General features: G+C 47.5%; 1 protein-coding gene across 1 annotated transcript in view; it reads left to right on the forward strand.

Annotated features, from left to right (window-relative positions):
* The window catches only part of LOC144097243 (uncharacterized), a 201,351-nt gene that overhangs the window by 44,556 nt on the left and 134,327 nt on the right, over positions 1–22,468 (forward strand). The window contains exon 7 of the mRNA XM_077629987.1: positions 15,992–16,179. Within this exon, the coding sequence (XP_077486113.1) occupies positions 15,992–16,179 (188 nt within the window). The remainder of the gene's footprint in view (positions 1–15,991; positions 16,180–22,468) is intronic.

Here is a 22,468-nt window from a genome sequence, read left to right on the forward strand (position 1 = left end):
ACGCATAAATGTAGGTTGGAGGATGTAACTGAGCAAGTCTGTTAAGTAAAATAGTATGCTTTACACTGTCATAGGCCTTTGCTACATCAAGAGTGACCAAAGCTGAAACTTCTCTTCTGCGTAGTGAGAGCCGGATTCTGCTCTCTAGATCCACATGCGCGGACCATATAGAGCATCCACGACGAAACCCAATCTGGACTAAACTGAGACCGTTGATGTCATGAACATGTTTTGTGAGGCGACTGTGCACTAGTCTTTCTATTAATTTGACTAAATTAGAAGTCAGCGCAATTGGCCGAATATTATCTAAGACGTATCCTTTTCCTACATCTTTCATTAATAAAATAATTTTCGGCGTCTTCTAAATGCTTGGAATCCATGCATTTTCCAGAGAAGCATTGACCACATCTAAGAAGGCGCTTGTAAACTCCTGGCCTAAAATTTTAATCATACCAACAATGACACCATCTGGTCCAGGAGCTGCAGGATGCAAAATTTTCAGGACTGAGAGTAGCTCTGATGCGTCAACCTCGGTATAATCCGAAGAGGGTGAAATTGTGCACAAAGGGACGTTTCTTTGCGTCTGGAAGCGTAACGCCAATTCCTAAGCAATACACTTCAGGCTCTCCTGAGCCTTTCGTCGTCATAACACTGTTGAACTAGTGAGAAGAGGGACGGCAAAACTGTTGTTACGTTCCATGAATCTATACAGGGCTTTCCGATGACGAGGATTTGAAAGATGTGTTTAAATTTTGGTTGTACTCCTCCTTGGCTTTTGCAAGTGTTATTTTGAAAGATGCAGAGAAGAATTTGTAATTTAACCAATTAGCCGGGCTCTGGTTGCAGGACAGCCTCTTCCAGACCGTTTTTCTGCGACGATAGGCCTTCTCACATTCTTCTGTCCACCAAGGAGACGGCTGTTTGTTAGAGGCTGCTGCGGGCACAGCGAATATTGAGTGGTCTATTGCATTTTGCAAAAATGAAACCGTCTGCAAGTGAGGCGGACATGAGATTTTTATAAATTTTGTGGTTGACAAATTGATGAGTTACACAACTAGTTTTAAGAGGAGATAACCGGATAGTGAAAGTTATAGGAAAGTGATCACTAGACGTACCCGAAACCTCTGTCGACCAATCAGTCACATCTAGCCTACCTGCTGATAATGTTAAGTCAATGGCTGAGCGAGCAACCGCTCGCATAAAGGTTATTTCTCTAGAATTGCAGGAGCGTACAGCATTTGCAGACAGCCACGACCAGAGAAGCTGGCCGCAGGAATCAGTACGACTTCCCCAGTCACTATGGTGAGAATTAAAATCTCCTGCGATGACTGCACTGTTTGTGCCAGTCACCAAGCTGTCTAAACAGTCTGTCCTGTGTACACCTAAAGGAAAATAGACATTAGCAATTGTAGTATCAGCACAATGCGGAAATGAAATTTTGATCGCTAAAAGCTCGCAGTCACGGAGAAGAATTTTCTTAGAGATAGATGCCTGATGACATAAATTTTTAGATAGCATGGTTACCAATCCACCTCCCCTGCCAACATTTCGATCTGACCGGAAGGCTCTAAAGTTTCTAATTGAAAATGATTTATACGCTGATAACCACGTTTCTTGTAAAAGTACAATATCAGGCTTATGCTTGTGAATAAGTATGTCAAGATCTGGAAGAGAAGACAAGACGGAACGGCAATTCCATTGTAACACTTTGATACCTGCCATGATTATTGACCAATTGAAAAGGCCGAAACCGCCTCTTTAAGGATATCAACATGGGGATGAAGTTTGGGTGGTCCCTTTTTAGCTTTCATCTGTGGAGAACTAGAATTAGATGGTGATGAGGAAGCACGGCGCTTCTGCGTAGGGCACGACATTTCGACATCTGTTGTGCAAATGTCACTGCGACATTCCCTGCTAGGAACAGAGATGTGAGGTGGTACCTGGGGAGCATCAGAAGGTGATGTAGAGCGGTTAGCACTAGCTGCAGAAGCTGAAACAGATTCAGACGTTGCTGCCAGGACGGGTGTTGATGGTGACGCAGACTGAACTTCAACAAACTGAGCCGACGCCTCAGATAAAGTGTTTAGCATTCGCTCAACCACATTATTAAGAGCTTGTTCTACTGTGGTCACAATTGAGGCAGTCAAGTTGGACTCAATGTCCCCAACAGAAGCGCGCACACGACTAGCATAGGAATATTTTTTCGTTTTAAGAGCAGCGTAAGCATCGGCTCTTGTGCACCGCTTCTCTTTGATAATGTCCAACAAGCTACGCTCTTCACTACGTTTTGCGCAGTTGGCATCATCAGCTGAGTGAGTGTTGCTGCAGAGGTAACAATGAGGCTGCTCCGAGGTGCAGTTATCAGCAGAATGACCGTTTCTACATAAGCTGCAGCGGGTCTCCGACTTGCATGCTTTACCGCTATGCCCGAACCGCCAACAGTTGGTGCATTGAAGAGGGCGGGGCTCTAGAGGGTCCACACGGCAGACAATTGGCCAGATTTTTAGTTCAGCAGGGCAGGAAGAGCCAGCAAAAGTTGTTATTACAGACTCAGTACAACACGCGAGCCGTTGACCTCTCTACTGCAGCGGTAGACTGAAAGGACCCCAACGCCTGCATCCTGAAATTCCTGTAGAATTTCTTGCGGGGATGATGCTGGGTCGACACCTCTTGCGATACCCTTGACACATGCAAGCTGTTCGGGAATGAATGCTTTCACCGGCAGCGAGCTGAAAATTTTGCACTTAAGCATGTCTGCAACACAAGCGATGTCCGAGGACTTGCACACAATTCCTCGACGGCCAAATGGACGCACTTCAGAGATCTGCAGGTATTGGGCATTCAATGATCTTAGCTCCTGTTGAATTAGTTTGGGGGTTTTCATTTTGATCGCACCCTCACCGATTGGGACGATAGCCACGGAAACCGCATCAATGCCATTTTTGTGGAAGGACTCAAGTGGCAGGCTTTGGGCTGGCAAGCTGGCAAGCCAAGCTGCCGTTGACGGGGAGGTCAACGACATCTCTCAGCAAAACGCACTCTCAGGTTCACATGAACTGCGTCTTAAACTACGCCTTGGCCAAAACCACCCAACGATGAACAAGCCGGAACCACCAGAAGATGCAGAAACAAGCAGCGGCCAACAATCTTTATCCTCGTCTGCGCGCGCTCGCTCCTCCGCGCGCTCCCCGCACCTCATCTTCTTCTGCGCAGGGCACTTGGTCGGCGTACGTACGCCGTGCCTTGGACGTTTATTTCCGTAACAATATGTAGTGGTTGGTTGCATCCTGCGAATTTCTCTATCACCTGATTGACAGTGTTAATATGGTTTATTGTGGAATATCCTTTACGAAAGCCTGCCTGATCAGCTAGTTAATTGAAGTCTAAGGTTGCCCTGACTCTATTAGCTATGACGTTAGCATATATCTCGTAGGCAACCGACAGTAAGATGATGGGTCTGTAATTTCTCAAGTCCTTGGCGTCTCCTGTCTAATGAAAAGAAACGCCGCACTACACTTCAGATGGCGATCTGTAAAGCAATGTAGTGCAAATACCAATAACACATTAATTTTTAGTAAATAGAATATTAACCCTGTTTCGTGGTTTCTGTTTCTCTCTGGTGCCTTTTTTTTTGAAACTGCATTTGGGGACATGCATTATCGCTAGGTTCGTGCATTTTCCAGCATTCCTTATATCCTTCAAATATTTGCTCTCCTATTGGGTGCAAACACACCTCCTGTAATGTGCCAGCACACCTTGTCTCACTGCTCTCAGAGGTATCATGCTGTGAGTCGTCTGTGCGTCAAGTTGAGCAAGGGCCCCAGCCACTTTCAAGCTACTCGGTTGTAGCCTTGCGCTTTGGGTCGTTTCATTACCTCTGAAAGCAAAATAAAGCACTTCAGTCATAATGCACTTCATTCATAAAGACTTCATTCAAAGCACTGGGATATAGCGTCGAAAGCGTGTACAGCCTCGCCCTCGCCTTAAATATTTGCTAGGAGCACGCAAATATTTGCTGAGTGTTATAAAGCATACACAAGGATGAAAAATTAATGATATGAAAGTGAGAAAAAGATTTATGTGCATGGTATGCTACTTGTAAAAGCCTAAAAACGTTGGTATATTTCCCCCAATTTTCAAACAATCCGCACCTCAAGAAGATACAGAGAGGATGGAGACTTCAAAAAATGGCACGCAAATATTTTATACGTACAATGCACAAATATGTGGTCACGGATCAGAAGCAAAAGTTTGGCTTTGAAAAATGTAGACAAAAATATTATGTCACCGGCTTAGCCCATTAATCAGCGAAGGCTGATCGGAATTTGCGGCTGAGAGGTCTGGACTGGCAGGCTAGTTTTCACGTTTTACAGGGGCTGCTTGGTTGGGTGGCTCAGAGGCCCGTTTTGGTGTCTATGCGCTCTCGCGCAATGTGAGACTTGACTCCAGGGCCCGCGTGTACGACGCAAATAGTCTAGTTCCTTGCGTGGTCCTATTCGCGGTCGAAACCCTTGAGAAATGGAAAGGTGCATAACTGGCTCACTGGGTCAGAGGACGCCTCAATCGCTCTGTGAGGTGGCGGTGGCATCCGCCTGCAAGTTGAGAGAGTTGCGCGCCTTTGCTTTTCTCAAGACCAACGGAGTGTTTTATTCCGATGGTATTGAAGAAAGGAAACGGCTCATAACGTTGCGTATACTTAGCATGCACGAGGTGGTCACGCAATCACGTGACCAACCTGTCCACGTGAACATGTATCTGTGTTATTACAAGTCCAACTCGGAGGGGTCACGTATCTACATAGCAGAAGTAGTCACCATCACGCGTACGCAGGATTGTCTCGACGACGAATACTACCCCGCGGAGGCCAAGAAATTAACAGCTAACGCTGTAGAACCACGGGGCAGTGGGCTTTGACGACAGCCCAATCCAACGAGCTATTGAGCAATCAGCGGTCATGACACAACCATCTGACTGTGCGAGTGTTGCAAGAGCACACTGCAGTGACCTCTTCACGTAGAGAGGTGGAAAAATGGCTGCGGCTCAGCGTGGCTAAGCCCGGTTAAGCAACTGAAAGCTTTGTTATGGGTAATTATGATGAGTTGACAAGCCAGGTAAAGCTCACCCCTTCGTCTGTCGCTGAAGACGAAGCCGCGGCAGAGGCAGAAGGCGCAGCGGCTGCCTTCAAAGCTATTCACAGCCGCCTTTCGGCATCCTTCAACCGCCGTTGAACCAGTCGTCGCTCCCGTTTTTCGTCGGTCTCTGCCGCTAGCTTGGAACGTATAACTTCCCTACCACTAGCTAAACATTTATCATGATTGGCAACGTAATTTGGATGCTCAGACTAAGCCCTTCGTCTACGAGACCGTCCCGACGGCGTAGACCATCCCGGCCGACTCCCTTCATCCATGGCGAGAAACTGCGAGGCGCAGTGTGTATGCACGCGATAGCGGGGCCGTGACCCTTTCAACGTCGAATCACGTGGTTAGTCACTTGGACGCAGCTAGCGAGGCTGCGGTTGGCGCAGCGACGCGTGGATGCAGCTGCGGCGAGTCACGTGGTACGTGACAAGGCTGAAACATCTCTACTCTTCCTCTACAAGGTCAAATGTACCGCACTTATGAGGTTGGCTCGACGAGGCTTGTAAAGCTTTCGCTTTAAAAAATGGCAACGCTGAGGACGAAACCTTATTTTAGGAGCCACGTAACACTACGGGCGCCACGTAACGGAGGTGACACGCCGGAGAACAAAAGGTGGCCCACTAGGTAGCATTTAGCTTATAGCCGCATGACCTCCTAGATTTCCAAAAAAATATGCGATGCTTGTTGGCACTGCACTGTAAGGAGGTATATCATATAGTTCCATGCTAGGAAAAACAGTACCAGCATTCCCCCGAAGTGCGCACGTCGCATGGTGACGAGTGCATTAGTCAAGTGCCGCTTTCCTACGAACACGCACGCTGATGAGCATACCTTTGTAACTTGTAGGGCGGCATTATCTGTTGTCGAGACCCTGGAAAGTGTTCGGTGTTGTATGAACGTCATTCGAGGCCAAGAACCACATGACTGAACAAATACGTGTTTTCAGGGCTGAAAAAAGGCTGACAGTATTCAAATTAATATACCGAAAACTCTTGCTTTCCCCCTTGCCGCTTGGGGTTCTCCTAGCCCTACATTTTACAGAACCTCATCTACTCTCAAGGAAGACAAGGGAAGTCTTTCCGGGCTCGCCTCCCCGGCGAAAGTTGCCCTTGTCTTTTCCGTTGAGTCTTTTCCGCCAATGATGATATTGATTTTGCTACTGTCACGTAGTAGTGACGGCGCGCTGGAAGAGAGCGAAAAGCGTTTGCAAACGAAAATCGGTACTAGGGTGACTTGCGCCCACAAAGAATTGAATGACTCTGCGGCGGCGTAGCAATAAGTGTGTCCAGCGGTCGTCGAACAGAATCACCGCTGCTCACGGCCGTGCTCAGTTTAAGCGGATTGCGAACTTTCGACATAAAACGTTCAAAGTTACTACAACATTCGGGAACATCATAGAATAGGCTACGCCTGAATGGAATCAAACGAGATAAATGTGGTCGCGTCTTGCATCGAAAACAAAGCGAGAAAGCGGCGTGCCGGCAGGTTTGAAGAATGAACAAACACTGCAAAGATCCGCGGAATTAGTCCCGTCTCAAACAAGACCAGATACATGGCGGCTAGAAACAAATAAAACGGACTGTGCAAAAATAAATACCGAGTGTGGAAACACCGCGTCCTTTCGCGCATAATGCCGCTTTAGAGGGACGACATGGCCCACTTCTGGTCGTACGCGGCGTCGCTGGGATGAAGTGATTTCGTCAAGGACGAGTTCCTAGTCCAGTTTACTTAGCCGACAAGAACGCTGTACGGCCCGAAATAGTGGCGCAGAAGCTTTTCACTTAATCCACGGCGGTGAATGGGCGTCCATACGCAGCCTCGGTTCCCTAGCTTGTATTACCCGTTGCTCCTTCGTAGGTTGTAGCGCCTGGCGTCGGTTCACTTCTGGTCTTCAATCCGTAATCGGGCAGTGTTCGGGTTTTTTCTGCGCATTGAAGGTAAACGGTGACGTCGACGTTATCTTCATCGGGAACGTTGAGCAGCATAGCGTCTAGCGTAGTCGTGGCCTTTCTGCCATAGATGAAATCAAATCAAATCAAATTTATTCCGCAACAAAAAAAAAGGTTACGAGGAGGGCAGGTAAAAGCTGTGAGAAACAGCCTGAGGAGCCTGACCCCTTGCCACACGGACAGCATAGAAGCATGCGGCTAAGGAAGTACACTTGGACAAAACACATACATGAGTTAAGCAACATCATACAAAGAGGAAAGCACCAGGAAAAGAGAGAAAAAAATAAGGTCAGTGTATGGCATCATTATACAAAAATTTTCACGCAGTTCTTTTGATAATATACCAGATACCTCAATGTTAGTTTCTTTTAATACGTGATTTAGAAGTGTGGGAAGTAGAAATTTCAGCATTTGATGTCCATAATTGGTTCTGCATTTGGCGATGTACCAGACTTCGGGATGGCGAACATTGTAAATAGGGAAGTTTTCCGTTAGCCGTGATAAGCTTGTAATGACATCATTGATTTTTAGTAAACAGAGTTTATACAAGCGACATAGCTTGTAGCCATATATTGATGAAACATGAATTATATGGTGCGTCTTAAATAAACCTGCAGTGTGAGAGTGAAAAGAGACTTTATAGGCTAGGCGTAAAGCTCTTTTTTTTTGTAAGACGGAAAGTTTACTAATATTTCCAGCGTTTGTTGTTGACGACTTAAGAAATGGGTAACTTAATAAAGAAGAAAATAAAGAATTATATATGAGTATGTTAACAGACGTAAAGAAGAAGGAGGAGTGACGGCGCATAATGTCGGTTGTCCTGGATAGTTTATTAATAATATAGTTCACATGATGATCCCATGTCATGTCTTGTGAAAAGTATACGCCCAGTGATTTAAAGTTTTTGCCCACTTCAATTTCAGTGTTATTTAACAAAATAAGAGGCAACTGCACATGTGTATGGCGACGGTGAAATAAAACAGCCTTCGTTTTATTACTGTTAACTTCATGGCAGTTCATTTGTGTCCATGCATTAATTTTGGACAGTGCGCTATTTGCTCGACTAGCTAAATCTGCACATGATTCACCAGAAAAGACAAACTCGTGTCATCAGCATAGATTATACGATGGGTCGTTTTATCGGTGCGGTCTGCCTCATTGCTATAAAGGCTGAAAAGAAACGGGCCCAGTATGCTTCCCTGTGTGACACCTGGTTTAATGAATTTTATTGGGGAATGTTTTCCTTCAAAAACGACAAATTGAGAACGGTATTGCAAGTAAGACAATTACTTTGTTCGCGATGCCTCTCATGCCATAGTTATGAAGATTTTGTAGCAGAAGTTCATGATTAATTAAGTCGAAGGCTTTTGAGAAATCCAGAAAAAGCCCAAGTACCATATTTTTGCATTGAAATTTTCCTAAAATGAATTCTTTTTGAGCTAGTACTGCGAGCTCAGTAGATTTGTTTTTCGAAATCCATACTGTGAAGAGCTTATCAAGTTAAAGCGGTCATTGAAAGAAGTCAGCCGTTTCAAAATTATTTTCTCCAAACCCTTAGAAACCACAGGTAGAATCAATATAGGACGGTAGTTTGAAAGAGCCTAGAAGGCGTCATCTCGGTGGTCTCATGCACAGCGGTGTCGTACGCGAAGACGATGTAAAGCAGGATGACGTCACAGGTATTGTGTTCTGGCGATTATACCGGCGATGGTTTTTTTTCAGGCGCTCGGTCAGTCCGTTGGTCAGCGGATGATATGCAGTTGCCCTCTGGTGGCTGGTTTGCCTGCAACGCAGGATGGGTTGCGTCAGTTCCGCCATGAATGCTACTCCTCTGTCCGTGATGTGCACATCGGAGGCTCCGTGTCGCACAAGAATCCATTTCCCAAAAAATTTGGCGACTTCTGCTGCTGTTCCGTTCGGTAGTGCCTTTGACTGCCTAGCGGGTAGGTAGTCGGTAGCTATGCCGATCCAATTATTTTCTGACGTTGACTTTGGCAAAGGTTAAATCAAGCTTATGCCGATCTGCTGGAAGGGTCTTAAAAGGGTTGAATAGAGTGCAGAAATCCTGCTGGTCGGGTGGGCTGGGTCGTTCGCCGCTGACAATCTCGGCAGGTTTTCACATAATGTGCGACATCGGCAGACTGTTGGAGCGAGTAATACTTGTCTTGAATGCGACAGAGGGTGCAAGAAAACCCGAGACGTACATCTGTCGGCTCGTCGCGTGAAGCCTATAGAACTTCTTCGCGGAGGCTTGCAGGTACATCAAGGAGGTCGGCTGTTTTGTTCGCTGCGAAGTTCTTCCTCGCGAGGACATCATTCTGTACACAGAAGGAAGACAGTCCTCGCTTGAACGAGGCTGGGGGTGAAGCACCTTGCCTTCCAAGTATTCGATGAGGCGTTTTGCGTCGGGTTCCGAGCGTTGCTTATGTGCTTGAGAGCTGGAGCTGATGGGTCCCAGGAAGGCGTCCTCATCGTAGTCCGGAGGCGGTGCACCTACAGGAGTCGTTACAGGCACTCTGCATTAGAGTGCTTGCGTCCGGACTTGTGAATGACGGTGATGTCCAATTCCTAGAGGTGCAGGCTTCATCGAACGAGTCGGCCGGAGGTGTCCTTCAAACTGGCAAGCTAGCACAGTGCGTGGTGATAGCTGGCCCCATTGAATGGTCGTCTGTACAGGAAGAAGAAGAATTCCGACGCAGCTCAGATGATGGCAAAGCACTCCTCCTCAGTTGTCGAATAGTCAGTCTCGGCCCTGGACGGTAAACGGCTATCGTATGCGATTATTTTCCCCAGACCGTCAGTTTTCTGAACAAGCACTGCGCCTTGGCCCACGCTGCTTGGGTCGGTAAGAATTTGTCTCGACGTTCTCATCAAATTGCGCGAGGATCGGTGGGGACTGTAAGCGACGCTGAAGTTCATTGAAGGCTTCCAGTTGCGGCGCTTCCCATTTAAATGGGACCTCTGCCTTTGTCAGTTGGGTCAGAGGCTCGGCAATGCGCGAAAAGTTACGCGAACAGTCAGAGTAATCTGCGCTCAGCTTAATCGTCCAGCGAAGGAAACTGTGAGATAGCAGCTGTCTTCTGCGGATCTGGGCGTACTCCCTCCTTGTTACCGATATGGCCTAGAAACAGCAGCTCTTCATAGGCAAAGTAGGACTACTCTGCTTTGAAGGTTAGGCCGGACTACTTGGTTGCCTCTAGTACTGTTCGAGGCTTTTAAATAGTCTTCAAAGTCAGAGGCGAAGACAACGACGTCATCATAAATATACTAGACAAATTTGCCACTGGAGGCCTGCCAGCACCTTATCCATAACTCGCTGAAATGTCGCTGGTGCCAACGGAGACCAAATGGCATCACCTTAGACTCGAAGAGGCCATCCGGAGTGATGAATGCGGTATTCTCGCGATCTCTTTCATGAACCCCAATTTTCTAGTATCCGCACTTTAGATCCATCGATGAGAAATAATTTGCGTTCCAGAGCCGGTCCAATGTGTCGTCGATGCGGGGGATCGGATAGACGTCCTTTGTCGTTATGTTGTTTAAGCGGCGGTAATCAACGCAGAATCAAAGTGCGCCGCCTTTTTTTTTTTAGTAGAACAACCGGTGCCGTCCAGCGATGGTTGAATGACGTCGTCACGAAGCATTTCTTCCATTTGGTCCATGGTGTCTTTTCTCGCGGCGAAACACAGTAGGGGCTCTGGCGGAGAGGTTGAGCGTGCTGGTCGGTTATAGTCGGTTATAATGCGATGCTTGGCGATCGGCGTTTGTCGGACCTTCGGCGATGCTGAGAAGCACTCGCTGTAGCTCGAACCAGATAGCGGATCTGCTCTTGTCTATTTTGGGGCAGGGCTGGGTTTATGCCGAAAACGTACTTGCGATCTCCCTTAGGTGATTCTTGTGGCACTAGATCGGACACAGGGAAGGCGTCGTGAAAGGCGGGTAGTTCGTCGAGGAAAGCAATCGTCGTTCCTTTGTTAATGTGTGTTAACGTTTACGTGCTAACGTGTGAACGCTAATATTCGCTGAAGTTCGTCAGCAGCACTTCAGCTTGTCCATTGCGTAAATGTGTAATGCCTCTTTCGATGCCGATTCCTCGCCCTAGAACCCACGCCGTGTTCCCCTAGATGAGAGGTTCCATGTTCCTGGCATCCGTGGCACGTACAGTGACCATGACGCTTGATCGGGGTAGGACACTCCCTTATTCATTCAGGGCACTCAGGGCACCATGCTGCTCTATGGACGTCATTGAAGGGATGGCTTCGTCTGTAGAAAGTGTGATCAGCTTGGAACGCAGGTCGATGATCGCCTGATGCTCATTAAGAAAATCCATGCCCAAGATAACTTCGCGGGAACATTGCCGCAGTGGGTCGCAGGATAGCTATGTCCAGTCACTCGAGCTGTGCATCGCCCCGATGTCGTAATGAGGTGGCGTCCGGCGGTGCGAATTTTGTGGGCCGTCCCAGGCGGCCGTGAGTTTCCTCAATTGCGCTCCAAATATTCCATTCATCACCAAATAATCGGCGCCCGTGTCGACTAGAGCGGTAACTTTCCGGCCGTCAATAGTCAGTCAGATGTCTAGCTGGATCTTGCGTTGCACGTCGTCCTCGGCGTCGGGTCACGGTTTCGTCGCGTATGTGAATCGTAGGTAGGGCCTGTCGTCGAAGCTTTTCTGGATGGCGGCGTCGTTTTTAAGGCTGTTCACGTCCTGGCCGAGGTTGTCCTTGTGTGCGGCGTCGGTGTAGCGGGTGCAGCGTCTTCATGCGGCGTGGTAGGTACAGGATGTTCGTCGTTTCGCTGGTGAGAAACCTCACCTCCAAAGGTTGCTTTCTTAGGGGACCTTGCGCGAACAGCCGCCGAGTAGCTGTGGCCCGGCGACGCAAACCGTGTGATGGACGGCGACAGGCAGCGGGACAGACGGCTTTACGACATGTACTGCCCTCTGCGCAGGTAGTTGTCAATTTCTCGTGGTCGCTGGCCACGGCCGTGGGGCGTCGATGCTGAAACCGCGCAGGCCGATGCGTCTGTACGGACAGTTACGAAGTATGTGGCCAGCATAGCCACAATAGAAGCACATTAGGCGGTCGTCGGGAGTCCTCCACTCGTCGCATTTCCTACAGCCGTTACGTCGCTCGTAATGTTTGCGTGCGGAAGCCAGGGGGCGTCGTTCTTGGAGAGCTTCCTTTCGAAGAGGGCTTCAGGTGTCTCGTCGGGGCGCTGGATTGCGTAGTGCGGTGTCGTATGTCATGGCCTGTGGTTCTATGTTCGTCGGAATCGGTGTGCAAAGTGCCTTGTGGACTTCTTCGCGTGCCACGTCCATGAGAGTCGCTGCTTGCGGCTGTAAGGAGGGTGGAAGCAATTGCCGTAGCTCACGGATGATCTCACGGATGATGTCCCGTAGGCTCTAGCTCCGCATGGCCCAAAGAGAAGCCTGATGGTGCACGGTCGTACTGCCGAGCTCTGGTGTCGAGGGTCTTCACGATCGTAGATGCTTCACCTGTTAAATCGGCAATGGTCTTTGGCCGTTTCAGACCAATCCGACGAAATGTTCTTGGACACCCCCATCAAGAAGCGCACCTTCTCCTCTGACCTGTGAAAGTCAGCGCGCCGGAACAGACAGCACATCTCTTCGACGTACACAAGGGTGGTATCATTTAACAGTTGGATGCGCGCCTCAAGCAGTAATTCGACTTTTTCTTTGCAGACAATGCTTGTAAATGTTTTCACGAGTTTCTTCCTAAATTCCTTCCACGTTCGCAGGGAAGCCTCATGATTCTCATACCAGGTTTCAGCTGGGCCATTCAGCACGAAAAAGATGTACCATAGTTTTGCTTGGTCGTCCCATCGATTGAATGTCGCCACACACTAAAAGTGGTCTAAGCATTCCTCGACGTCTTGATGGGGTAGACAACTGAATACAGGTGGATCATGCGGCTGTTAAAGAACGAGCGGTGATGATGCAGCGTCGCCCTCCAACTTCGGTAGCAGTGCACGTCCAGGGTGCAGCACTTCAACCAGATGCCATGTAGTAGTGACGGCAGTCCGGCGAGCAGGCAGAAAGAGAATATGATTTCCAAACGAAACTCTTTATTGCCCACAAAGAAATTAGTGACTCGGTGGCGGCGTAGCAACAAGCGTGCTCGGTGGTCGTCGAACCGAATCCCCGCCGTCTTGTATTGCAAACAGAGATAAAGCCACGTTCCGGCTGCTTTGAAGAATGCCCGAATACTATAAGATTCGCGGCACTATTAATTACACAGTAAGTGAGTCCTTTGAAAAATATGAAGTTACCTTTTACAAAACATAATGATGCAGTTGTGGGGTTTTTTGATGATATTGCTAAAATATGTAATAACCGCTTCGTTCCGCTGAAAAAAAAGAAAAATAGAAAGTTATGGTGGATGACAAGAGAATTGCTGCATTTATTGCATCGTTGTGCAGATTGCATATGTCGAAAAGATATGGCAAACCTGTGAAAATTGCACACTTCCATGACGCCAAGGAGGAACATCGCCTGAAGTTGACGTCTGCAAAAAGTTTTGTAGCGATAGCTACATTACGGTAGCATTTCGAGCCTTCAGCGTGGCAGCGCCGCCACCCTGGGGTGGCGCGCAACCCTGTGGCGGGCCCGCCAACCTGCGGCTGCGCGCCATACTGTCACGTGGTTGGTCACGTGGTGCGGAACAGCTGCCGGTGGCGCGGCGCCGTGGCTGATCACGTGGGGTGTCACATGGTTGGTCACGTGACTAAGTTGCACTCGGCCAGCTGTAGCTATCACGTCACTCTAATTTTAACCAGAGCTAAACCACCGCCATTTTTTTTACGACGGTGTTACTTTGCCGAAAGTGATAAAAACAAACCCTCGGAAATTCTAGAAAACGATACTACCCAGTAACAGCACTTCCATTTGGTTTATAATTAGGAACGTTGCATTATCAGATTCACTGATAAATGCTACTGCTTTCATTGCCTATTTTCACTACTTGTTGACACTGGGTATCTCCACAGTTCCTCTTTTAAGCTGTGGTTCGCATCTTCTCATTGAAGATGTCGTCGTCTCTTGTGCTGGTGTTTTGAATATAAGCCTCCAATTAGATACTAAAAAGAGCTGTAGCCCAGATGACATACCAAACTCCTCCCTTGTTCCTACTCAGTTTGGGCAAGCAAATATCTCACCATAATTTTCTGTAAATCATTATCCGCTAGCACTCTCCCCCCTCCTGGAAGCCTGCAAAGGTAATTTCTTTGCACAAATCCGGTGGCACTTAGCTACTGCAGAACTGTATACCATTTCGCTAACTGCTCATTCATGTAAGTTACTCAGACATATCATTTTCCAAAACATCATAAAATTTCTTGAAAAACACAATATTCTAAACAATTAGGAGCATTGTTTCCATCAAGGATTGCGCACTACCACTCAACTAATCGAATTTACGCACCACATTGGTCAGTCATTAGACCTTGGTGCCCAGGTTGATGGCATTTTTGTTGACTTGTCCAGACCTTTGAATACCGTCCCACACCATGAACTGCTCCACAAACTTGACTCGGCTCTAAATAACCTTTCCCTGGAAGTTTGTAATACAACTTCCTAACCCGGCGTTCGCAGTCTATACACTTCATTTCAGATATTTACCCACCCGGTTAATGTTTCCTCCGGCGTTACACAAGGTTCCGTCTTAGGCCCGCTTCTTTTCTTGTTATATAATAATGATCTGCCACATTGCGTATCAGTTAGAATTTGTCTTTACGCTGATTACTGCGTCCTGCATCATAGCATTAACACACCACTGGATCATGAATTGCTTAATGACTCATTTGATAATTTTTGTAGGTGGTGTAACGAAATGCAATTGAACATAAATTTCTCTCAAACAGTTTCCATGTCCTTTTCTTGACGCCTGTCTTCTCCAATTTTCACGTACAATTTTCACTGTCAGGTTTTGAAAAGAGAAAGGGGATTTAAACCTCTCGATCTTCATTTTTTTAAAGACATCTCATGGTCGCAAGACATAGATATGATATGTAACAAAGCTTTTAAACGTCTCGGGTACCTCCATCGTACATTGCGTAAGGCCCGAAAGGACCCGAAACTGTTGACATATAACAATATTCCGCCCCATTCTCATAAGAAAACCAATAGCAAAAAATTATAATCCATTCAAAAGAAATCAGTACGCTTCATCATTCACATCTACGGCCGAGATTTTTCACCTTCTTCCCATTATGTAGCCTCAGGTCTCGACGCACTATTATCTCGCTGCCGCCTCGAATGTTCGAGGTTTTTACACGCACTGGTTCATTCTCAGCGCCTTGCTTCACTAAACAATCATTTGAACTTTAACAAGCATTCTGTCACTAGAAGTTGCCATAGCCTCAACCTTACCCCTTTACTTTTCCGCACTGAAGAGTTCAAACACTGTTTGTTTACCTTGGCCATTGTGCTCTGGAATTCGCTGCCGGGAATTATCCGCTCGCTACCCATCGAAGGGTTTTTGGTGGCGATCACTTGTTAGTGACATTTATATATTGTTTTTTTCCTAGCATAGTCTTGTAATAGCCTTTGTAAGGATGCAATATTTATAAATAAATAGGTAAATAAATAAACAAAAAACCAGACCTCCTGCACTGTGATCTTCGAGGCACTGGCAAGAAGCAACAGGTTAGGGTGTGATTTCAATGTCTCTTGTGTGCATTCATTTTTCAACCACTAATTACCGCAAGTTCAAGTAGCGAATGATTGCGGTTAGAGTTAGCCGCAGCACATCCGTGCATGCTTCCAAACGTGCATTGCGCGCTTCCGCTCGTGTTGCTGCTCAACAATTGACGTTAAAAAAGAAATAAAAAATATTGCAAATTTTAATTCCACGTTTGTTTGTCCTCCTGCGTTCTGACAAACTCAAGCTGAACTTTCGGACGACCTAGAGCCATTCTACGCTACTGACCTCGGCCACAGAATCGACAAGACCGGGGCGCTGGAGGCAGCCCGACTCAGCGGTTACATGTCGGCGGTTGGAATCGACGGCCTGGTGCGAGCTGTCGCCTTTGTGGGCAACACGAGCGGGAACCAGGCCATGAAACCATCTGTGGAGGTGAGACACCAACGCGCAAACGCTTGCCGGTGGACATCACAGTATCATGTGTCACGTTCTGGTCAATTTCGATTTAAAAAAAAACGTTAAACGTTTACCTTAGGGTTGCCGCCTTAGGATTGCGGATTTTTCCGCTCCCACCACGCTTCTTTCTTGCAAGGTAACTCCTCACCGAATCTTTCCGGTGATAAATAGCCACCGGTTGGGCATTCCTCCTTGTCAGTCTAACCACCATGCGATGGCTCCGATGGTAACCACCCCAGTTGCACGTTCTTCTGCTCTCGTCATATTGTTCTCCATCCACCCTGGGCGCCCAACGAGTGGTTACCATGGCAATCACCCTCCCGTTACTACTAGTACTAGTACTCCTACTACGTACTGCTACTACTACTACTACGGTGCGAAACCCAGGCAACCGGATTTTAATGACTGTAGCTGTAAAACTCCATGCTGTAAAGAGTGGGCTGTCGCTGTGAAATGCCATGTCACAGCTGACGTATGCTTCGATGTGCGCGCACAGTTCTGAGTGGTTGCCGATGGTCGAGGGGTGGCATGATGTTCACGAGCCGTTCACCCGCGAGCAGTTTTTTGCTCTGTTTCATGAGCGACGGAAGAATGTTTTGTAGCGGTAGCTACATTAGGGTAGCATTTTGAGCCTTCAGTGTGGCGGCGCCGCCACCACCACGCTGTCACGGGGTTGGTCGCGTGGTGCGGAGCAGTTGCCGGCAGCGAGGCGCCATTGGTGATCACGTGGTTGGTCACGTGACCAAGTTCTACCCGGCGAGCTGTAGCTATCGCGTCACTCCAGGTTTAACGAAAGCTAAACCACCACCAATTTTTGTTTTCAAAACGACTGTTTTTCAAAGCATCGATTCCGTTATTAAGCTCCTGCGAAATTAAGCTGCTGCGCCTCTCCAGGAAAAAGGTACTGGTCTACAATTTTCAGAAAGATGGAAGTAGGGGCAATTAGACAGCACGTATCACCGGTATGATCAGTCTCATCCACTTGTCAAGAGCATTATTGAAGCGCAACCGCTTTATTAAGAAATGCGAGACGCTCTTGAAGCTTTGGTATACACTTGTGTCAGGCGGAATGTGGTGCGTCATTCTCACCACAACTGAGATCCGCAAACTTAAAAATTGGTAGGAATTTAATGTAATTAAACCGAGTAGACGTACGAAAGCATGTGCTCATCCTTCGCCTCTTTTTTCTGGCATCTGCAAGGACACGCAACCGCGTTTTTCGCTCTTCATCGTCCTTTCTCCACTCGGCTGGTGCTGGCTGGACGCCCTCCTCCCATTGGCTACAGCTTTCTCAGCGCGCTTCCGAACTTTCTTCTGTCCCCCCCCCATTGGCTGCAGGTTGCGCTGCTTACCTCCGAAACCCAAGCTTACCCGAGTTACTCCGTTCACACAAGACAAGAATCACAACCTTCACGCTCAGAGCACAGCAGGGGACTCTTCCCCAGAAGCTTGGAGCAGAACTCTGCCACCGAATGTTCCCTCTGCGTTCTGTGCATCGGATATTAGAGGACACGCGAAATAAGAGGTCGAGGAGGCGTTGGTTCAGTCATCCCCCAGAGGCCCGATGGGACACCTTTTGGGCCGTCTCATGAGCGTGATCATCACCTGATATGCTTGCCTGATGTGGCACATGCACCAATATTGAAGTGGTGGCAATAATGAACAGGATGAAGTCAAGGAATGCTGCGGTATGAATCAGGATGTTATAAGCGCAGTTTCGTCCCCCTGACTCAATAAAATTGTTTGTAGCTGCTTGAGGTGGAGATACTGCGTGACTGGAATGTGATGCGTTGTTGCTTGTCCTTATAGCTGGACGGTATTGCAGAGTCCTAGTTGAAAGGTGCAGTGAGGAGGGGCCGGGAAGAGGTTTATTAATTAACCTCTTGTCCCTATGGGTCCGTTCCCATTTCTTACTACAACCAAACAAGTGGCTCAGAAATGTTAGTTTCGAAGGTTTTTACTGCACCGCCCATTAAAAAATCAGCCTTTAGTTTCTGATGTCATGTTCATGCATTCATTGCGACACATTAGAGAATCATCAGGAAGTCAGATATTGATATCTTTCAACATTAAAAACTCAGCAGGGACTCTTTTGCAGTGATACAGTAGACTTACTTTTGTCTTTGGCGATCAGCCACTCGTGAGTTTTCTTTAAAAAAATCAGATGTGATTTTACATAAATTTCTCTCATACCATTACACATCAAAAACTCCTTTGTTGTTTTCATGCGCTCCTTAATTTTTGTGGTACCTCCAAATGAATGCGTGAATAAAATGGACCAAGTGCGGAAGGCATTGTGAGGGGGAAGGTGGTGGGCTGTATCTATTTGTGACACTGCCGGCAGTCTGAGGTGGGGCATTCACCAGTGAAGGTTTTCTGCAAAACAACAAACGTTGTTTGTGGACTGCTTTTTGTACAAAGTTCTACTTTTTTTTGTTCTCATAGTTTCCATATGAGGGGTCATTACCTCTGCTGTTTATCTGGCGCGGTGAACGTAGCGCACAGTGGCGTTCATATGATTGGCTCACAAACGTGTTACGAGCAAGAGTGAAAGCAAGAGCTGAAGTTTCTTACTGCAAAGTGCAAAATAGAGGCTCAAATACACTAAGATGCAGCAATGTATAGCTATAAATAACGCTCGCGAGCGTAGGCGCGTGCTCTCGGTGAACACTTAAACTCCGAACAGTGCAAAAAGGAACGCAACAAGAAAAAAAATACAAGGACTAACATGCGTTGTACCAGCGTGCAAGATAAAAAGAAAGAGAAGGCAGCGCCTATTTATAATTCATTTTTGGTCTGGTTTCTCCCTTTTTCTCAGTCTTTCCATCTTCTGTCACCTACAAGTGTGTTTACATTTTTGAAATGTTTACCTGGATGTGCTCTGCCATGCTTACAGGTTGTGAAGCTGCTGTAGCGCATTATTCTACTAATTATTGTCCAGCAACGCAGTCTGTTCCAAGGTGTAAAAATACGCCTTGGTTGGTACCAAGGACTAGGAGCGCTAAGGGAGTAAAACAGACAGCCGGTGTTCTGAGATTTGTAATTTGCCTAAAGGTTTGATACGGCCGATGTGTTGCACGTCAAGGCTCCAAATGTGTTGCACTCCCAAATGGCCTAAAAGGATCTGCTGAACACCGTTTTTTTTTCGTGCGTGCGTATAGCTGCTGCTACTACATTTACACGCAAGGGAAAGGACAAGAAATAACTGCAACCGCACATATGTCAAAAAAGAATGTTGCATACGGACATGTGGTCGGGTGTGGTGGTTAGCAGAGTTGGTTAGGGGACAGAAGGTTGCTGGTTGAAATCCCGCTGAGTAGAATAGCCTTTTGTCTTTGCTGTAATTCTTTAGTTTGGCTCTTATTTTCCAGTACTCATCTCAATATTTGCGTCAGCATTTGCAACGGCAGGTAAGACATCAGAAGTCAAGAACCAGTCCAGTCAACCAGTCATCAGAAAAGCATTCATTAGGAATAAACCAGGACCACGATGGCCAAATCGTTTTCGAAAGCCATTAGGAATGCATGAGGAAAATGCACCAAAAAGTCATGAGAAAGTCATATGAGCCTAATGTCAAAAGTGAAAGTTTCTGGCAAAAGTCATTAGAAAGTAGCATTTGCCACGGGAGAGGGGTATACGTTGCACTATCACACCTCTTCACAGGACAAACCTCAAGAGAATATAGCGCAGAGTAGGACAGGACGCAAGCAGAAACGAACAATACGAGCGCTCATGTTGTTCGTTTATTGGGTCCTGTCCTACTCTGCGTTATATTCTCTTGAGGTTTGTCCTGTGAAAAAGTGGTAGTACCACGCATACCCCTCCGCCGTGACAAATGCTACTTGGGACAAACCGGTCATTGCATTAACGTTAGACTAGAGAGGCAGAAACACGGAGGCTAACGTAAAGGGTTCAGCTTAAGGACAACGCAGTGGGCTATGGAAAACAAATTATAGGTGTAAAATTAAGGGACCGAAAGCGGGCGGAGTGGGTGAGGAAAAACGCCGGTTAATTACATCCTAGTCGAAATCAAAAGGACGAAGTGGGCTTGGGCAGGGCATGTGATACGGAGGCAAGATAACCGCTTGTCCTTAAGGGTAACGGAGTGGCATCCGAGAGAAGGCAAGCGTAGCAGGGGACGGCAGAAAGTAAAGTTTGTTGGGCGGATGAGATTAATAAGTTTGTGGGGTACTGTGGCCGCAGCCGGCAAATGACAGGGTTAATTTGAGAGACATGGAAAAGGCCATTACCCTAAGGCAGGAGCACCATGCAACAGTAGACCCATCTGACGTGAATGGACGGCCCGATTTTGGGGCAAGCAAATCACGAAAAGTTTTTCCGAACCCAGCAGAGAAAGTTAAGACGCGCATTGTATAAAGACAGATATTGCTAACCAAAAAAAAGAAGTCACCAATCTTGATGAAAACTGGCGCCACACACGCCAGCATACCAGGGTAATGTTATGCATGTGTCATGCATGTGTCATTTTTTCATGCCGTCACACGCGCGCGCACACACACACACGCACACACACACACACACACACACACACACACACGCACGCACGCACGCAAGGAAGCAAGCAAGCGCGCACGCACACACACACACACACACACCCACACACACCCAAGAGCGCGCCCACGCACGCACACGCACACTCGCGCAGGTAATGACTTTTTCGTCGAAAGGGGACCATACGGATCATTCAGTAAAATAAACCCCCTATATTCTCAAAAGCCAACGATCCATGCAAGAGAGGTAGGGTGAACCAAGAACGAGAGCTTTCTTAATCACCGAGCACGGAGGCCGCGCTGTGCTCGGCTCGTGGCATTATTCCCCCACACCCCCCGCGAAACAAGGCGTCATTTCGATGCGAAATGAGCAATGGACATGTAAACAAGAGAAAAAAATGGGGGTGAACTCAACTATAGGATTCGTGGTAGTTGGGAGGCAGAGAGAGATGGTTGAACGTTGCGCTCGAGGGAATGTGATTACATTTCGAAACACAGCGTGAATGGCGGTCAGTCACACGAAAAGCAAGCCTTTAAACGTACGGCATGCACAATTTTTACCCACCGCCGTGGTTAGTTGTTAGGGCGCTCGGCTACTGATATGCAGTACACGGGTTGGAACCCGACCATAGCGCCCACGCTTCGATGGAGGCGAAGCGCTAATGTGCCCGTGTGCTGTGCGATGTCAGTGCATGTTAAAGATCTCCAGGTGGTCGAAATTATTCGGCAGCCCACCACTACGGCACCTCTTTCTCCCTTTCTTTTCTTAGGCTTTTCTTTATCCCTACCCTTACTGTGCGGTCCAAGTGTCCACCGAGGTATGAGACAGATACTGCGCCATTTCCTGTTCTCAAAAAACAATTTTCAATTTTTTCATCCTCAGATTGCTGACGCCGATGGCGGTCTATCACAATTTCATCGGGAACAACAAAGTTGTTGAGGCTGCTGATGCCGCGAAGAACAATGAAAGGTCCGAGAGACCGAGGGAGTAGCTTTCAGACGACCTCTTGCGGCGCACGGGGTCCAAACCCACAGCTGGTCACCCGGTTCGAAGCGCAGTTTTCCCTGCCGAAGGTTGTAGTGTCGGGCATACGCGCATTGATGCTGCTTCTAAATGTGCAAGCGGCCCAGCAGACTGGCTTGCTCTACTTATTTTTGATAGCGTTATTTATTGCCTCAGGGCATAAAGGGAGCTGGGAAGTTATAAAGAAAAAACAAAAGGTGTTAAATGAATGAGAAAAGTTAGGCTGATCTAATGAAGGCAAGGAGGTAGCGGCAGTGTGGCCCCTGCGTCCAATAAAAATGAGGCCAGGTTGTTCTGCGGAAGTCCCGCTGCTGCCAGGTACCGAATTCTCGTTGGCTTCAGCACCGGGCAAACCCACAACAAGTGAATATCAGCCTCAGTATTTTGGGAGTCACAAAAAGGATACTTCGGCCGGGAATATAAGTGAGGAAAGTGAGGCCACTTCTGAGTGATGGCAGGAGTGAAGGCAACTCCGACCCGGCTTCTCCGAAGCACAACGTTCTTCACGGGTAAGACCGCTGGGAAGGGTTATCGCACACGGAGGGACGAAAGCACGCTTGCGGCACCGGAGTTGTTCATTTCTTGTGAGGGGGAGGGTAGCATGGTCCACGCTGAGGAAACGAGGCATTGATATGTGTAGGGTCGCCTTGAGAGTTGTAGAATCTACAGGGTTTTGTGAACTCAGCATGTCACGTGAGACTCATCCATATCGAATGGCTTGCGTGATGCG

Source organism: Amblyomma americanum, chromosome 7 (assembly GCF_052857255.1).
Source record: "Amblyomma americanum isolate KBUSLIRL-KWMA chromosome 7, ASM5285725v1, whole genome shotgun sequence".
Lineage (NCBI taxonomy): Eukaryota > Metazoa > Arthropoda > Arachnida > Ixodida > Ixodidae > Amblyomma > Amblyomma americanum.